The sequence below is a fragment of the Neopsephotus bourkii genome, unplaced genomic scaffold (assembly GCF_033783945.1).
Source record: "Neopsephotus bourkii isolate Nb327-2 ecotype Australia unplaced genomic scaffold, CSIRO-AGI_Nbou_v1 NB_1760, whole genome shotgun sequence".
NCBI classification, from domain to species: Eukaryota; Metazoa; Chordata; class Aves; order Psittaciformes; family Psittacidae; genus Neopsephotus; species Neopsephotus bourkii.
The window spans coordinates 10,273,280-10,288,356 of NW_026902234.1; the positions used below are offsets into that span (position 1 = coordinate 10,273,280).

At 39.2% G+C, this 15,077-nt stretch overlaps 1 protein-coding gene across 8 annotated transcripts in view; it reads right to left on the reverse strand.

Moving 5' to 3' along the window:
* Positions 1-15,077, reverse strand: part of MYO16 (myosin XVI) — a 377,031-nt gene that overhangs the window by 20,546 nt on the left and 341,408 nt on the right. For all 8 annotated transcript variants that reach the window (XM_061377886.1, XM_061377881.1, XM_061377882.1 and 5 more), the window contains one exon: positions 2,358-2,516. In XM_061377886.1, the coding sequence (XP_061233870.1) occupies positions 2,358-2,516 (159 nt within the window). The remainder of the gene's footprint in view (positions 1-2,357; positions 2,517-15,077) is intronic.

A 15,077-nucleotide genomic window follows, 5' to 3' on the forward strand; every position in this document is an offset into this window, starting at 1 on the left:
GGCCTCCAACACCCACTACACCCTCCACAGTTCTCTGGGTCTTTGCAACTGTAGTAACACATCATTCCCAAACCTTCTAAATTCCTCCATGATTCTGCATTCACATATGGGCTCAATCTGCTAATTAGCTCCACTTGATACACAGGCTGCTATAGCACAAAAGAGGCTTGCATCACCATGAAAAGCAAGATGTAAGGCTCATGCTCAACAGCATGTAGCTTGTGTCCTGGTGACATGCCCCATTTCTGTCAGGTTATCTCCTGTGACAGCTCTCCCATCTTGCAACTTGTTGCCTGAAGTGCTTAGATCTGGTGGTAAGTTTTGAGAGAATATATAGCAGACTGTAGCCCACAGGTGACCTGCTTAGGCAGAATGGCTACCTTCTCAACAGCTAATGTTAGGAAAGTCTAATCCCCTTACCTGAACAATACATAGGGCTTTTGGTGAAACATGGAGATTCTTACAGCACACTTATAGTTTATATACATTATGCAGATGAGCGCACCTTTTGTGCTGCTCTGCATAAACTATACAGTGAGTCCATTCACATGGATTTCCAGATGCAATCAGTGTACCTCAGTTATAACTGAACAGGAATAAATGGAGAGGCTTCCTTTGAGGGACAGAAGTGTGCCAACGGAACTGGATGAACAGTACATTGCAGGGCTGTATGACCATTAGTCACAGTGCTCCTTTGGTCCAACAGGGCTGTCTCATCCACACAGTATCTACTTCAATTTTTGCTTGGGTTACACAGTGTAAGTACCTCTATGACACTATCCACTGGGGTTAAAGCACTCTCAGACATGTGGGGAGTTTCTCCCTTTCACTAATCAAAGGTTAGGTCACCTTAGTCACTTATTATCACCTATCAGAAAGCCAACCATATACTCAGCTGCATCAAAACAAGCATGTCCAGCAGGTTGAAGGAGGTGATCCTGCCTCTACTCTGTTCTTGTGAGACCTCACTTGAAGTACTGTGTGCAGTTCTGGTGTCCTCAACATAAGAAGGACATGGAACTGTTGGAACAAGTCCAGAGGAGGCCCACGAGGACCTCCCATATGAAGACAGGCTGAGAAAGCCGGGGCTGTTCAGCCTGGAGAAGGCTGCGTGGAGACCTCATAGCAGCCTTCCAGTATCTAATGGGGGACTATAAGGATGCTGGAGAGGGGCTCTTCATCAGGGACTGTAGCAACAGGACAAGGGGTAATGGGTTTAAACTCACACAGGGGAATTTCAGGTTAGACATAAGGAAAAAGTTATTTGCTGTGAGGATGGTGAGGCACTGGAACAGGTTGCCCAAAGAAGTGGTAAATGCTTCATCTGTGGCAGTGTGCGATGCCAGGTTGGACAGAGTCAACATGGTCCAGTGTGAGGCATCTCTGCCCATGGCAGATCATCTTAAGGTCCTTTCCAACCCTAACCATTCTATGATTCTATGATTATAGTTGTCATATTGAAATATTTCACTTAATGATTGATACATTGATACATTTCACATAATGTCCCATTCATGCACATTCTATTAGGTACTAGTCAGATATGACAACAAATTTCAGCAAACTTTTACCTGCTGCGTTTGTCTTCCAAGAGAAGATCTACTGGTTTTGGTGATTTAGGATTGCAGATTTTAGCATTATAACATAAAAGGTTATTACAGGTTTTATAATTATTACTCTTTGTGTTTGGACAAGAAATAGCAAAAAAGCTTTCTCTTTCAGACTAAAAACTCTGGTAGGTGTGGAAGATTTGTGTCAAAAAGGTCACAGATAGCACAGAGATGTAGAAAGGTGTTACTGCTAACATTAAACTGAAGAAAATTAAACTAAACATTATATAAATATAAAACGTTACATGAACTGAAAAAGTAACTTCTATTAAAATTCTAAACTAACAGCAGTGTTACATCCTTAGCATTTTAGGACATTGAAAATTTTCATTCTTTCTGTCATTGCTCTTGCACCATTTTGATCATCTTGTTGCAATGATAAAAATATTGTCATTCACTAGTAAGGACGTGGTAGCAAATGGAGACACTGATTTTCCATTTTCTGTCGCATTTGTATTGATTACAAGATCAGAAATCTCAAATCACAGTCCTTCATGCCTCAGCCTGTTTACAGGCTTGGAGCTGGGGTAATTACAAATTCCTAAACAGAGGCTGTTTCATTTTCTTCACATTCACCTTTTATTGGAGAAGGGCTTATCAGTTCACACATACTAAGTTAAGCCAGTTCCAGAAACACACATTTCACCACTCAGAAGACTCCAACTTGACTATATCTTAAAAAGCTCTTTCAAGGAAACACTTCAGCAATTTTATATTAGAAGAGCTTTGGGATTAAAAATTGCTTACCATTTGATACTGAATTTCCATTTTCAGCAGTCACAGAACTGGACAGTGGATTAGATGACTGAGTTCCATGGTTGTTTGCATTTTTATCCTGGGTTTCTGATCCAGTATCTGATGTATTTGGATCTTCCCTGCTCCTCAAGTTCAGATTAGTTTCAGCACCTTACAGAGAGAAAAAGCTCGTCAGCTTTCTATTAACTAGTGGCTTTCACATATAAGTAGAAAAAACTAACACAGAGAAAAAGAATTATCAAATTAGTTTAATTAATCACCAAATTCACAATTAAGTCAGTGATTTTTTTCAGGGTGTTTTTTGGTGTTTTGGGGGTTTTTTTTGCTACTGTTCCACTTAGACATTTAAAGCTTATGGAAGTGAAAGGCATGAACAACATTTCATTTGTACTGCTTCTTTTCACAGAAATATCAGTTAATAAAACTAAACAAATGTTTGTATTGCCTCTATTTTACACCCTATTTCACAGAAGCTCAAATAACCGCTGCGATCTCCACTGCAATTTGTTTCACAATTGCATTAGTTGATACTAGCAATAGCTGTAACACAGGTTTATTTTTTTTCTTACATTCTCCTACAAGAAACAAAATGGCTTTTGATATGAAACCTTATGTAGGAAGATTCCTCCCAGCAGAGTCTCCCTATAGCCACTATTTACCCTGCCTCAGGGCTCTTCAGCCATCAACTGTCATTTCCCATAAAGTTCCAGGTTTTCATGTCATAGCCTTTTAGTTAAATTTCTTCAAGTCATCAAGAGGAGCTCTGATCCTGTAGGACTTCCTGAGCGATGCACAATGCACAGGCATTTCCTCAAAGAGAGGGGCAAAACCTTTCTCTTCTTCACCCTCTGACTGATGGCACAACTATGCAGAGCAGAAAAGCTCACAGCAAAGTGCCTGGAGCTGGCTTTGAGCTTGCCTGGCTTTGTCAGCCCAGTGCACCATGAGAAACAGGGTTTAGCTGTCAGCTGTGCCTGAGCAGTGCTCCCCACTGGAGTACTGGAGTCTGGGGCCAGAGGCAGGTTTGGAGCAGATGGGGATGGTAGGAGGGACTCCAACTTCAATTCTGGTATCGCTGGCTATCCCCACTCTACCCGTGTGGCAGGGCTGATGAAGCTGCGTGAAGTGCTGCACTGACAAGGCTATGCATTGTTTGATGGATTTCTCTCTCTTTTCTGTGTTTCTTTTCATTTAGCGATGAACACATATGCATACTTTTTCATTGCCATAATCAGGTTTGTTTTATAGAAGACAAAGCTGAATTCAGTTCTCTCTCCTTAGCTCCATTTCAGTTTTTCTAACTCTGTCCGTCCTCTCTGAGAGTTAACCTTACCTGTGGGACTGACATATTATGGCTGGCCTGGGTGCAGAGGACCTCATTTAGCACTCAAAAAAAATTTTTTTTTTCTTCCATGACAGCCCTCAAAGAACTATTCTTTTATTTTGGTTGTGTCTATTTAAGCTTTGTCATAATGACAGCAATAACTAAGGGAGGTCAAAATGCTAGCTACTAAATCCAGCATTACAATGTTTGTCCATACTTCCAATGACATCTTCAGCTCTCCCAGAGACAGAATATTCTTATGAATCTTGAGCACGAGTATTTTCAAGTAAACAGGAAAAATGTTTTTTTCACCAGGAACAGATATTTTGCCTGCAGATTTTCAAACCTAATGTTAACTCTATGGTCAATTCTTCCTATTTATGCCTGAACTGAAAAAAATCCCAACACTTGGTTTAAAAAGTACCAACATTTAAAAAATGACTTAATGAAACAAAACCTATACATCCATTCTGATTAACATGAAAGGTTTCATTTCGGTGAAAAGGGCTTTCTTATTTTTGTTTAGCTTTCAGTTACCTAACTCTGACTCTTTCTTAACATTTCCTCTTCTAACAAAAATGCTGTCTTGAAAAGTAAAAAATTTCATTTCCACAGTGTCAGAATAAAACACTGCAATTTTTTTTTTGCTCCCTCATTCTCTGATCATTATCTTTTGCCAGATGTGATTGGAGTGTTTCAGTGGCAGTTTCATAAACTGCCTATTTAGGCAAATGTCTCTGCATTAAAAAAAATTAGGCCAGCTCTACCCATAGCAACTGACTTGGGAGAGGTGGCAGAATCAGAGTCTGAGCTGGAAAATGCATACAGGACAATTATAAGAGCATGCCTGATTTAGCTTTTGTACAAGCAAGTTGAGTGCAAAATGCATCTTTGCAGCTCATATTAAATTTGTCTGAAAAGGAAATGTCACTTTTAGATGTTAATAGTCAGTGCACTTGCCTATAGATCATAATCCACCTACATAATTATTGTGTCACCTTTTACATAAAGAGTCTTGGGGAAAGTGGCTGGGATCCTTATTTTTCTTGATATCTGAAAGATTTATTGATTTGCCTGACATCTGCAATTCATTTGAGAATGTGCAAGTAGAAAGGCTTTTTCTTGCATTCCTATTTGCAGAAGCCTTTTGTTTCATAGGTACATTGATATCTTTTCATGGCATTCATAAAGGGCTCTTTGAAAAAAATAGGTTCTCTTTTCTCCTTTAGATGTGTAAGATAAAATACTACAAATAATTGTGGCTAGCTACTATTGAGCTAAAATATCATTTTAAATTGGTAGAGACAAATAATGGACAGATATGCAGCATATATTTTGAGACAGTTATCTAGGTAGAAATCTGTTATCACACTTGCTTTATTCAGTCATTATAATAAATTTACATCTTTAGTTTCTAAATAGAAAACTAGATAGAGAAAATATACTTCAGAGTGCCTTATTTCATGAATCTTGGGGGTGAGAAAGAAGCCTATGTTTTGGTGTTTGTTTTGGGTTTTATTTTCCAAATAATCTGCATTATATAAAGGTACTTGTGCTAATTTCCTATATATAGTCATCTTCAGCTCCTCACTGGAGCAACTCATGAGTCTACGGAAAAAATATAACTGCTCATGTTGGCTGCCTTTGAAGAGACCCCTGGAGAAGCCATAGTGTATCCGTAGCAAACAAGTACTGTTCATTTATTTTGCACTTTGTACAAAATGGGTGAGTTTCTTAAGAAAATCTTTTCTATAAATAGTGTAACAAGAGGATGCTTTAGCCAGGTGTAACCAGTGTCGTGCCCCACTATTGCAAAACTTACCTATGATCACTGGATAATTTATGTTGCAAGGGACCCCAGGAGATCCCTTGTGCACTGCTGTTCCAAGCAGGGCTAGCAGCGGGATCAAGCCAGGGTTGCTCAGCGCTTTGCCCAGCCAGTTTTAAAACCCTCTCAAGCATGGAGTCTGCCCATCCTCTGGGCAGCCTGTCCCTCTGCCTGCCTGCTGCACTGCCTGTCCTTGTGGGGAAAGGTTTGCATAGCCAGCCTAAATCCCTCTCATTTCAGCTCATGCCTGATGTAACTTGTTGCCCTGCTGGGCACAGGTGACAGCCCCTGCCCGTGTTCCTGTCTGTGTTCCTGCTGATGCAACCCCAGATGCTGCTGGCCATCTCTGTTGCCAGGGCACACTGCCAGCTCCTGCTCACCAACACATTATGTCAAATTCCCCCTCCTGCTGTGAGTTGCTGCAGAGACAGATGTGCACTGCTCTCTCACCCTTTGTCAACTTTCTGAAACTATTACAAATAATTTAGGAGATGGGAAAAGACAAAATTATGGTTCCTACAGTTGAGCATCTTCACCCAGCTAGCTGACTGTTAGGTTTTTGTTCAGACTTGTGCTCCACAGTTCTCATCAGATGGATGGATTCTTCAACAGATTTAAACTTTTTTTCCCTTTTTTAAAGTAACAGCATCTCAACACTTTCCAGCTAGTAATAAATGTTATTTGAAGAGTCATCCATACCTACTTGTGAGACGCTTGCTATGGTGAGGTATCAGATGTAAGATCACGGTGGGGGTTCACAATTATAAAAGGAATACAAGCTTTAAGGGAAAACTTACAGACTCTTTGCAACAGTCAAGGGCATGTGGATTATTATTCTGGTAAACTGACTTTTCCAAAAAGATACCTCTGACTCAGTCAAATTCTGCTCTAATACTGCAGTTAATGAGGATATATATGGACTACAAGAATGTATGGATGACTGGACTGGAGGCATAATTTGCCCCTCAACTGCAGCACAGTTACTAGCTGGAAGCAATCACATGTACAGTGCTTTTAATCAGAGCATGACAAATCAAAGTGTAACAATTATTTCCTTACAAGCAAGCTCTGTATTCCGACAAACCCATAATTAATTACATCAACATTATTTTAAAAGTATAAAAGGAAAAGTATGAAAACGAGGCAGCTCACAAAATCTTTATTTGCTTGTTATTCTCAGAGCTCCGAGAAGAGATTGAGTTTAATACTCATGATAAAGTTGCAAGGCACAGGACAGACTGAACTGTCACTTACTTTTGGAAAGAAAACTATTAGTATGGCAATCATGGAAATCATTTAATAGATCTGCTTTTTATTTTCCTTGTTCAGTCATTATCTCGCTCTTGAAAGAAACCCAATGCACAGAAAGTCTACAGGATATAACTTTTTGTCAAAAGAATAACTTCAAATCCTTTAATTGAGCTATGACTTCCAAATATCCTATTATAAAGCTCTTTATTTATCAAACATAAAATGTAGGATTCCAAATATCTTATTTACTTCATAAGTAGTATTTCGGCTGAATTAATATTATCACCAAATTATGAAATAGGCCAGTATAGCTTCTATTCAGATGACAGATTAAAGTGCACTACAGAAACATTTTAAGGAACTATTAATTTTGTAAGAAAATTATATATGTAGCCTATTTAAATAAAGTCTAAAGCAAAGTATAAATCAATGGCTGATATCAGCATTTTGGTGGAATCACCATAGACTCTTTTTGCAGCAAGACATGGAAAACCAGCACGTTGTTAAAGGCTCAAGAGTAACTCACCTGCTTGGTTTGTATTTTTCTTTTCTTCCAAAGCCCTTGGTTTTGCTCTTCCTTCTTTAAAAGTAGGTATACCCATGATGTGCATCTGTCCCCATGTGTTCTTTTTTTCAAGTACTTCTCCTTTTAACATTTAGTGCTCATTACAGTCTGACTGAAAACTCATTAATAACAACAGAAGGCCTCCACAGCTTTCAGTGGATTTTGGATTAGATTCATGCTTACCTTGTATGCTTTGTGTGGCACTGCCAAAACACCAAGGAATTCATAATACAGCATAAATACAAGAGGGCCTCTTGCTTTGTCTATCCTGGTTATTCAAATGTGATCGAAGCTGTTCTCTGGCCCTGAGGCAAATGGTAAGAGTCCTGTCTATGCTATTGCACTTTCTTGCTTTCCACAGCAGGCAGGCTGCACTACTGGGAATAGTGCCTAGCCAGTGCCATTTCCTGAACCATGCCCAGATCTGTCTGGAAGGGAGCCAGCCTGCCACGTCCCAAACCATGCCATGGACTCCTCTAGCACTTTGGCTATGCAGACGACTGAGCTGCCATACCCAGGACATTCCTTGGCAGGAATGCAAAAGGGCTCATTTACTAAACCAGATGTAGCCCTTCACCTTGACAACACTAGTTACCACACATCAGAAATGAGTGGTCAATATTAAGTGCATCTTCAGGAAAAAAAAGGGGGGGGGGAATATGGAAGAAAAGTAACATCAAAACAGATGAGGCTACTGAGGCACTGAACTGTTGTACAGTTTCTGCTGATGACAATTTAGAAGTTTCTTCTTGACTGTATGAGAGAGCAGGTTCTCCTCAGTTTTGCCCCAGTGTAAACGGAAGACATACACCCCTCTCAATCTGATTTGTCTTGCACCTGGTCCATTCTTTCAAGGCACACGTTCCTTTTCAATTAATTACTAATTAATTACAGAATTAAGGCTGACTTCCCAGATGAGGAATTTTAGTGGCACAAGTTAGGTAGGATCTAGGTCTTGTTAGGCAGTATCTAGGTCTTAAAGTAGAAACAATCCCTGTCCTGGTCAAAAATGTCAGCTCCATAAAACAGAAAACACAAATATTATGGAAAAAGTTTAAAAGCTTTTCCACAAAGGAACACCACCTACAAAAATATATAACACATAAATATAGAAAGAAACATATAAAAAAGGGGGAAATAGTTCCCCTTCTTATCATTTAATGTCTTTAATAAATCCCAGGATAATATCAAACATTATTTCTCCACTCACAAAAAAACCATGATTTTCTGTAACCAATAATCAATATATGGCTTTAGTTATCAAGATCCACAGCTATTCACACTTCATTAGCAACTATGAAATCTGGAAAATGTATACATTCTGGCAGATAAATGAATGTAGTAAAGGCGGAGCAGCTTTTGTACTTTGGCTGCCATGGAATCTAAAAGCTCAATAGCTTGATTTCTTTGAAACCTGTAGCTGGCATCCACTAAAAATGGTAACTTCAAATCAGCTTCATTATATATGTGAAGAAGAGAGAATTGATGAATCCTATTAACCAGCACATGAAAGAGAGGAAGTTGCAGAGAAAAGGCATTCCTGATCTGTGCTCTCACTCTTTCTTGGGACATTCAGGAATACACCGGATCCTAGTAGCCAGTCCTGAATATTTGGTACATTTACTTTGGGAAGTGCATGTTGTGAAAAAAGGGGGAAAAGAAAAAAAGATGGTGACTGCAGAAATTATGCAGATAATTTTTCATCAAGGGAGAGGAAGATTAAATAAGAACAGGCCATTTTATTTTGGCTTCACTGTTTCACTACTGTGTTTTGTTGCATTTTGACAACTGCACTTGGGTGTTTCCTGGTTTGCTCTGACGACCCCCAGCACATGTTGTTTTGGGTGTCCTTTCACTGGATAAACACATATTGCTTCAGAGTAGTTCACTTTACCTATATGAAGTCACACTGTGACCTGCTGTAGCATGACTATTTACCTAGTCTGCTGAGAGATGGAGTTGAACAGATGCATCTTATTTGCTGAAAGAAATGGAGCAGGATGAAAACAGTCAACACAGGATTCCCCCAGCCTATTAGTGTGTACTGCCCGTCTCACCCTTGTAGCTGTGCTGCTGTAAGAGGCAGTAATTATTCATTATTTATTTCACCTCACAAAGCTTGCCCTTAGAGCAGCAATTGTGTAGAATTTCCCCCTGCAATAATGCTCCTAGGATAGGCAGCAATGAATTCTACTTGTCACTTCCAGCACCCTTCCTCTCTAAGCTGTGTAAGTGGAGCTACCAGATGATGTTACAAATCACTCCAGAAGCTGCATTCTTCAATGGAGCAGGTAAATACAAAACCAAACTGCTGCTTCTTTGCACTGGGAAGCTGTATTCATGGAAACTGTGTAGGAACACTAGAAGCAAAGAGAGGAAGCGCACCAAGTGACAAAACTCACTGCTGGAGGCAAAGAGATGCTCTGTAGAACACTGTGTTAGTGTGACACCAATCAGTCAGGGTTCAGAAGATTAGGCTTGTTCCCAACATGATACAAAGATTTCTGCTGCTGAAGGTGGAGAAAATAGCCTTCTTAAATACTGGCAATGGATGAAGAACGTCTGGACAGGCTGCCAACTCCCCTGATTGACAGTATCTAAGCAATAACTTGGAATGCCTTTTTAATGCAGCAAGTGTGCTAGGGCACATGTTTCAAAGACTGGTGATTTCGTTCACCCAACCTATTCTAGGAACTGATCTCTGCAGGCCTTTCTGAGGTCCATTACTAACCACAGAGGGCAAGAAGGAGGGCAGCACTGCTGTGGGACAATTTCCTGCCTTAGGTGAAGCATTTCTTCCCTCCATGTTCCTATGTTCCCCACCTTTTCAAGTCTAATGTGGAAAAAAAGTAGCTGATTTTACACTGTCTAGTTTTGTTTACCGTTAAGGGGGGTTGATTGGTTGACCAAAGAGCCTACTTTTTGAACTTGTGTGGCTAAAAAACTTCTGGTGTGCTGGAAATGGAGAAGACAATTTGGTAAGAAAGGCAGCTTCCCTATTTTAAACTGTTTTCTTCTCACTAATGTGGAAGCCATAGTTCTTTTTGAAGGCAGATATTTAAGTTTGTTCACATTTGTGTGTGGAACAGCCATTACTGATGGGCTTTAGCTGCTCTTGAAAGGAATTATGTGATGAGACACTGTCTCAGTCTTCCTCCCTCTCAAACACAGTTGCAAATATTGTAAAAATATACAAACAAAAAACCCCAAACAAGCAAACAGATGGATTTGCTACTGCCAACAGCATAACATCAGTTCTATTTACTATTCCCACAGAATACTTCTACAGAGATTTTTCAGGATCTCTCTCATAAAAGCTGTAAGAGAAGTCTTGAATTATTATGCATAATTGTTATGATGCAATGCAGAAGTCTTAGAATAAGTGACTGCATTAGGCACATACATTGTTTGAGTAGATCCTGAGGGACAACTCAAGGAATATTTTTTGATCATCTGTACTGTGATCCTGCCCACCAAAAAGGGACACCTAGTCTGGAAAACCTCTCGAACAAAATTCCCAATTTGCTTTCCAAGTAAGCTTCTAAAACAAAAATGGAATTTAGGTATTTCTTTAGCTTGTTTTTAAGTTCATTCTGAATGGATGCAGTGATGGTCAATGACACGTATGTGAACTTCAAAGAAAGAACATGTGGCTATCATATATGCAGTGTGATAAGCATGCATACTGTGCACAAATACAGCCAATCTGTGGCTAAAAATTGTCACTACATACTACTAATATGTCAGCATCATTCTGCAACCAGCTCTTAAAGAAAGAGCTAAAATAAAGAACAAAATGTAGAACTTCAGGTCTAATTTTTATTTTTAAATTGCACCACAGGATAAAATTAATTTTTATATTTTCAGTTTCAAAATGGAGTGAAAACCTAAAGAGCACTGAACTTGAAGACTGCTTTATTTTCCCACTCACAAGTGGGCCCAGGGGGAAGATAGACGCCCTAAACCGCTACTTCTAGTACCAGTGCTCTGCTTCCAAGCACTCTCCTACCCACTGAACAGCAGAGTGCGGTAGTGCAGAGAGAGCATGAAGTCTCATGCTTATGACCAAGTCTTTTTCCCAGTATCTTTCCAATTATCTTCTCTTGTTCTCCATTCAGGCCCACAAAATGCCAGTGCTGGAAGTGACACACAATCCACATACACAGGTCTATAGAGTTTCATGTCAAGGTGCACAAGTCCTATCAAGAACTTTGGGTCATCACTAAGGGGCTGGAATCTGTGCAATCACAACGGCATTGCTCTTAGATAGCTGAGCCAAGGAGTTTAACATTAGCTTGGTTTGTTTATATCCGCTTTCATTGCTGTGTAGACATACCCCTAAATGACAACCTAAATGACACTCAGTATTGAAATCGCCACTCCTGAATTTAACTAGGCCTGAAAACAAAAAGTCAACACATTTAATTGTTAACATTTCCAGTAAGAAAAAAATTTACTATGTTTGAGGCAAACTATATCAGTATTTTCCAAACATTTTTTAAAGACTGGACAGGAAAGAATATTTCTGCACAGAATTTCAGAATGCCTGATTTTCTTTCCAGGGCAAAACAAAAATAAATGTCACAATGTTGACATTTTCTGTGAAATGGAATTATTGTTCTCTACTGAGACTGTATGCAAAATATGATTAATGTTGAGATGGATGTAAATAAGTTAAAAGCATCTGAGCAGATTTTTCACTCAAGTTGAGAATTTAATTAGAGACTTTAACTGTGTGTTCAAATTTCACTATGTTCCAAATGCCTGTAGTCCTGTAAAATCAAGGGAAATTACATTTACTCCCAAATAGCCATATTCTTGGCTGGTGTCAGGAATGGACGTGTGCTACAATTAAATTTCCTTGTTCTCTCAGATATGGCTAATTTCTCACATTAATGTATCTTTGGTTTGCAATCAGTAATGCAGTTGTTCCTAAACAAAGTCCTTTGTAGTTCTGCATCTCGGATCACAAAAAATACTGAAGACTTTAGTATTTAAGAAGCCCACAACACTGTTAGTAATGAGACAACTTCCCAAATCACTGCTGAATTTGGAACAATTATATTGCATCAGATGGTGAAGACATTGTTATGAAAATACTAATCCTGTAAATGTCTGCTTGAATGATTAAAGTCGCTATTAAAGCTGGGATATTATTAAAATTCAGGGCTTGAAATGCACAAAGCTGAACCAGTACGGTGTGGTTATTGTACTTCAGTATCAAATAGGATGAGAGGAACATGAAGTAAATCCAACTCAGTTTGTTTTGTGTTAGATGTGTTTACTTCATATAAAGTAACACAAAGAAGAAAATAACGCAAAGAAGAATCAGTAACTTAAAACGAATGCCTGCAGGTCTCAGAAATAGACCATGTAAAAGGAGCAGAAAAGTTGGTGCAATTACTTCTTCTCAGCTTCTTTCCAGTTAAACAGTGACTAGATGTGAACATATTCCTGTACTGGATCAGAACAAGGGTTTCCCTGCTCCAGGATCCTTTTCTGACAGCTGTAGGTCTTACAGAATAAGATCATGTCAGGAATGAAGTGATTTTTCCTGTGTTCTCTTGTGGCTGCACAGTCTCCTCCAATCTCTATTTCACTGGATATAGGCTTTGAAAATGTGTGGAGGAGTGCTAAGAATTTGATTTTATTTTCAATGAAAGTATTCAAAATACAAAATAAATATTGTAAAGGTTTATGACAATATCCGTTCTTTTTCACCTGAAAGTGAGACTTGGTTTCTTCTTCTAATAATCCTCAGGTTAAAACTGTTTATGGTAATCACACACAAAGCTTCTTTTCCATGTCTGGACAGAAAACCAAGGCAAATTACACAATGTAATTTTACTCTGTAAGAGCAAACAATAAAATCAACCAGGGAGAGAAATGCAATACAATAAAAAAAAATAAAAAAAAAAAAAAATTGTCAGAACTCCAAAAATCTCCAGCAGTTATACCGGTTTTCAGAGATTCTGAAACTGAAAATTATTCTTGGTATATTTTGCTTATCCAGATCTTTTTTTTTTGTAAGAAATTATTGAGGTAATGGCAGACTTAGAGATTAGAAGACTGCAGGCTAAACTGGTATCTTTCAGGCTGTAAAAAAGTTCATACATATTCTGAAAACAGGAATAAATGGTACTTTCCCTAGACTCTTCTAACCCCTTTTTTTCTGCTGCAGTAATGCAAAACACAATTATTTCTTCAGGAAAATCCCCCAGCACGGGCTGGATGGCAACTGTGGTGCCAGCAGTTCTGCCTCCTCCTTTATAATTTTCTGCATAGGGCATCTACAGCTAGCCATGTATGGACCTTTTCTTATGACTTCCATTAAACTGTTACTAGAGTGCTTTGGCTTCCTCCCACTTTTCTGTAACTACTGCAAAAGATTCAGATTGAGAGCTGCAAGTAGTCCATAGTGAATCAGAGAGCGATGATTCTCCTGTGTTTAGATATCTAATCTGAAAATTAGTCACAAAAAGTCACACTCACTCTCTGGTAATTAAGGCGATTATATAAACAGATATTAATATCTTTCTGAGAAGTGTTGTGAAGCTTAATTCATTAAAGTTTTAATGCTTTGAGAATTTCACTTGAAAGATGTTACAGAAGTCCTATGCCTCATGTAATCATTCCTCCAGCATTCACAGGTAAAAGATAATAGGTGGAAACACAGCTTTCAGTATTATTCATGTTTTGTAAGTTGCTAGATTTTGCCACAAAGAAAGTAAGACTATTATATTGTATCAATATAATGTAGGAATAATGAGATGCAGATATGAATATTATCTTTACTGAGTTGATTAAGAGGAAAAGCTGAGTGGCCTTGAGGATAAGGGACTGTGATTTCGTCTCAGAAACCCCAGTGGAGATTTAATTTGAAATCCACTGTTGGGACATTAGCTGCACAATAGGTTGCTTTAATCCGTTGATAGAGGTAAACCATTTAGAATCATAGAATAGTTAGGGATGGAAAGGACCTTAAGATCATCAAGTTCCAACCCCCCTGCCATGGGCAGGGACACCTCGCTCTAAACCATATCACCCAAGGCCTCATCCAACCTGGCCTTGAACACTGCCAGGGATGGAGCATTTACCACTTCCCTGGACAATCTGTTCCAGTGCCTCACCGCCCTAAGAGGAAAGAATTTCCTCCTTATATCCAGTCTAAACTTCCCCTGTTTAAGTTTTAACCCATTACCCCTTGTCCCATCACTACAGTCCCTAATGAAGTGTCCCTCCACAGCATCCTTATAGGCCCCCTTCAGATACTGGGAGGCTGCTATGAGGTCTCCACTCAGCCTTCTCTTCTCCAGGCTGAACAGCCCCAACTTTCTCAGCCTCTCTTCATATGGGAGGTGCTCCAGCCCCCTGATCATCCTCATGGCCCTCCTCTGGACTTGTTCCAACAATTCCACGTCCTTTTTATGTTGACGACACCAGAACTGCACACAATACTCCAAGTGAGGTCTCACGAGAGACCAGCTATCAAAGGGGTACCTGCCTCTGACAGTACTCCCCAAACATACACATTAAATCTTGTTATTTTCAAAGTCTGAGACAATTTAAATAAACAGTATTTGGCAACCTTTAGCCACAACTAGGTGATTATTTGTCAGTTACAGCTATCTTGCTGTGACTTCCAGTGCTTAAACTGGAGAATGTGGAATAATTCACTGATATGTGTAGCTACCTGTCTTGGAAATAGCTCACTTAGGAAATATGTAAAGAAGGGATTCATAT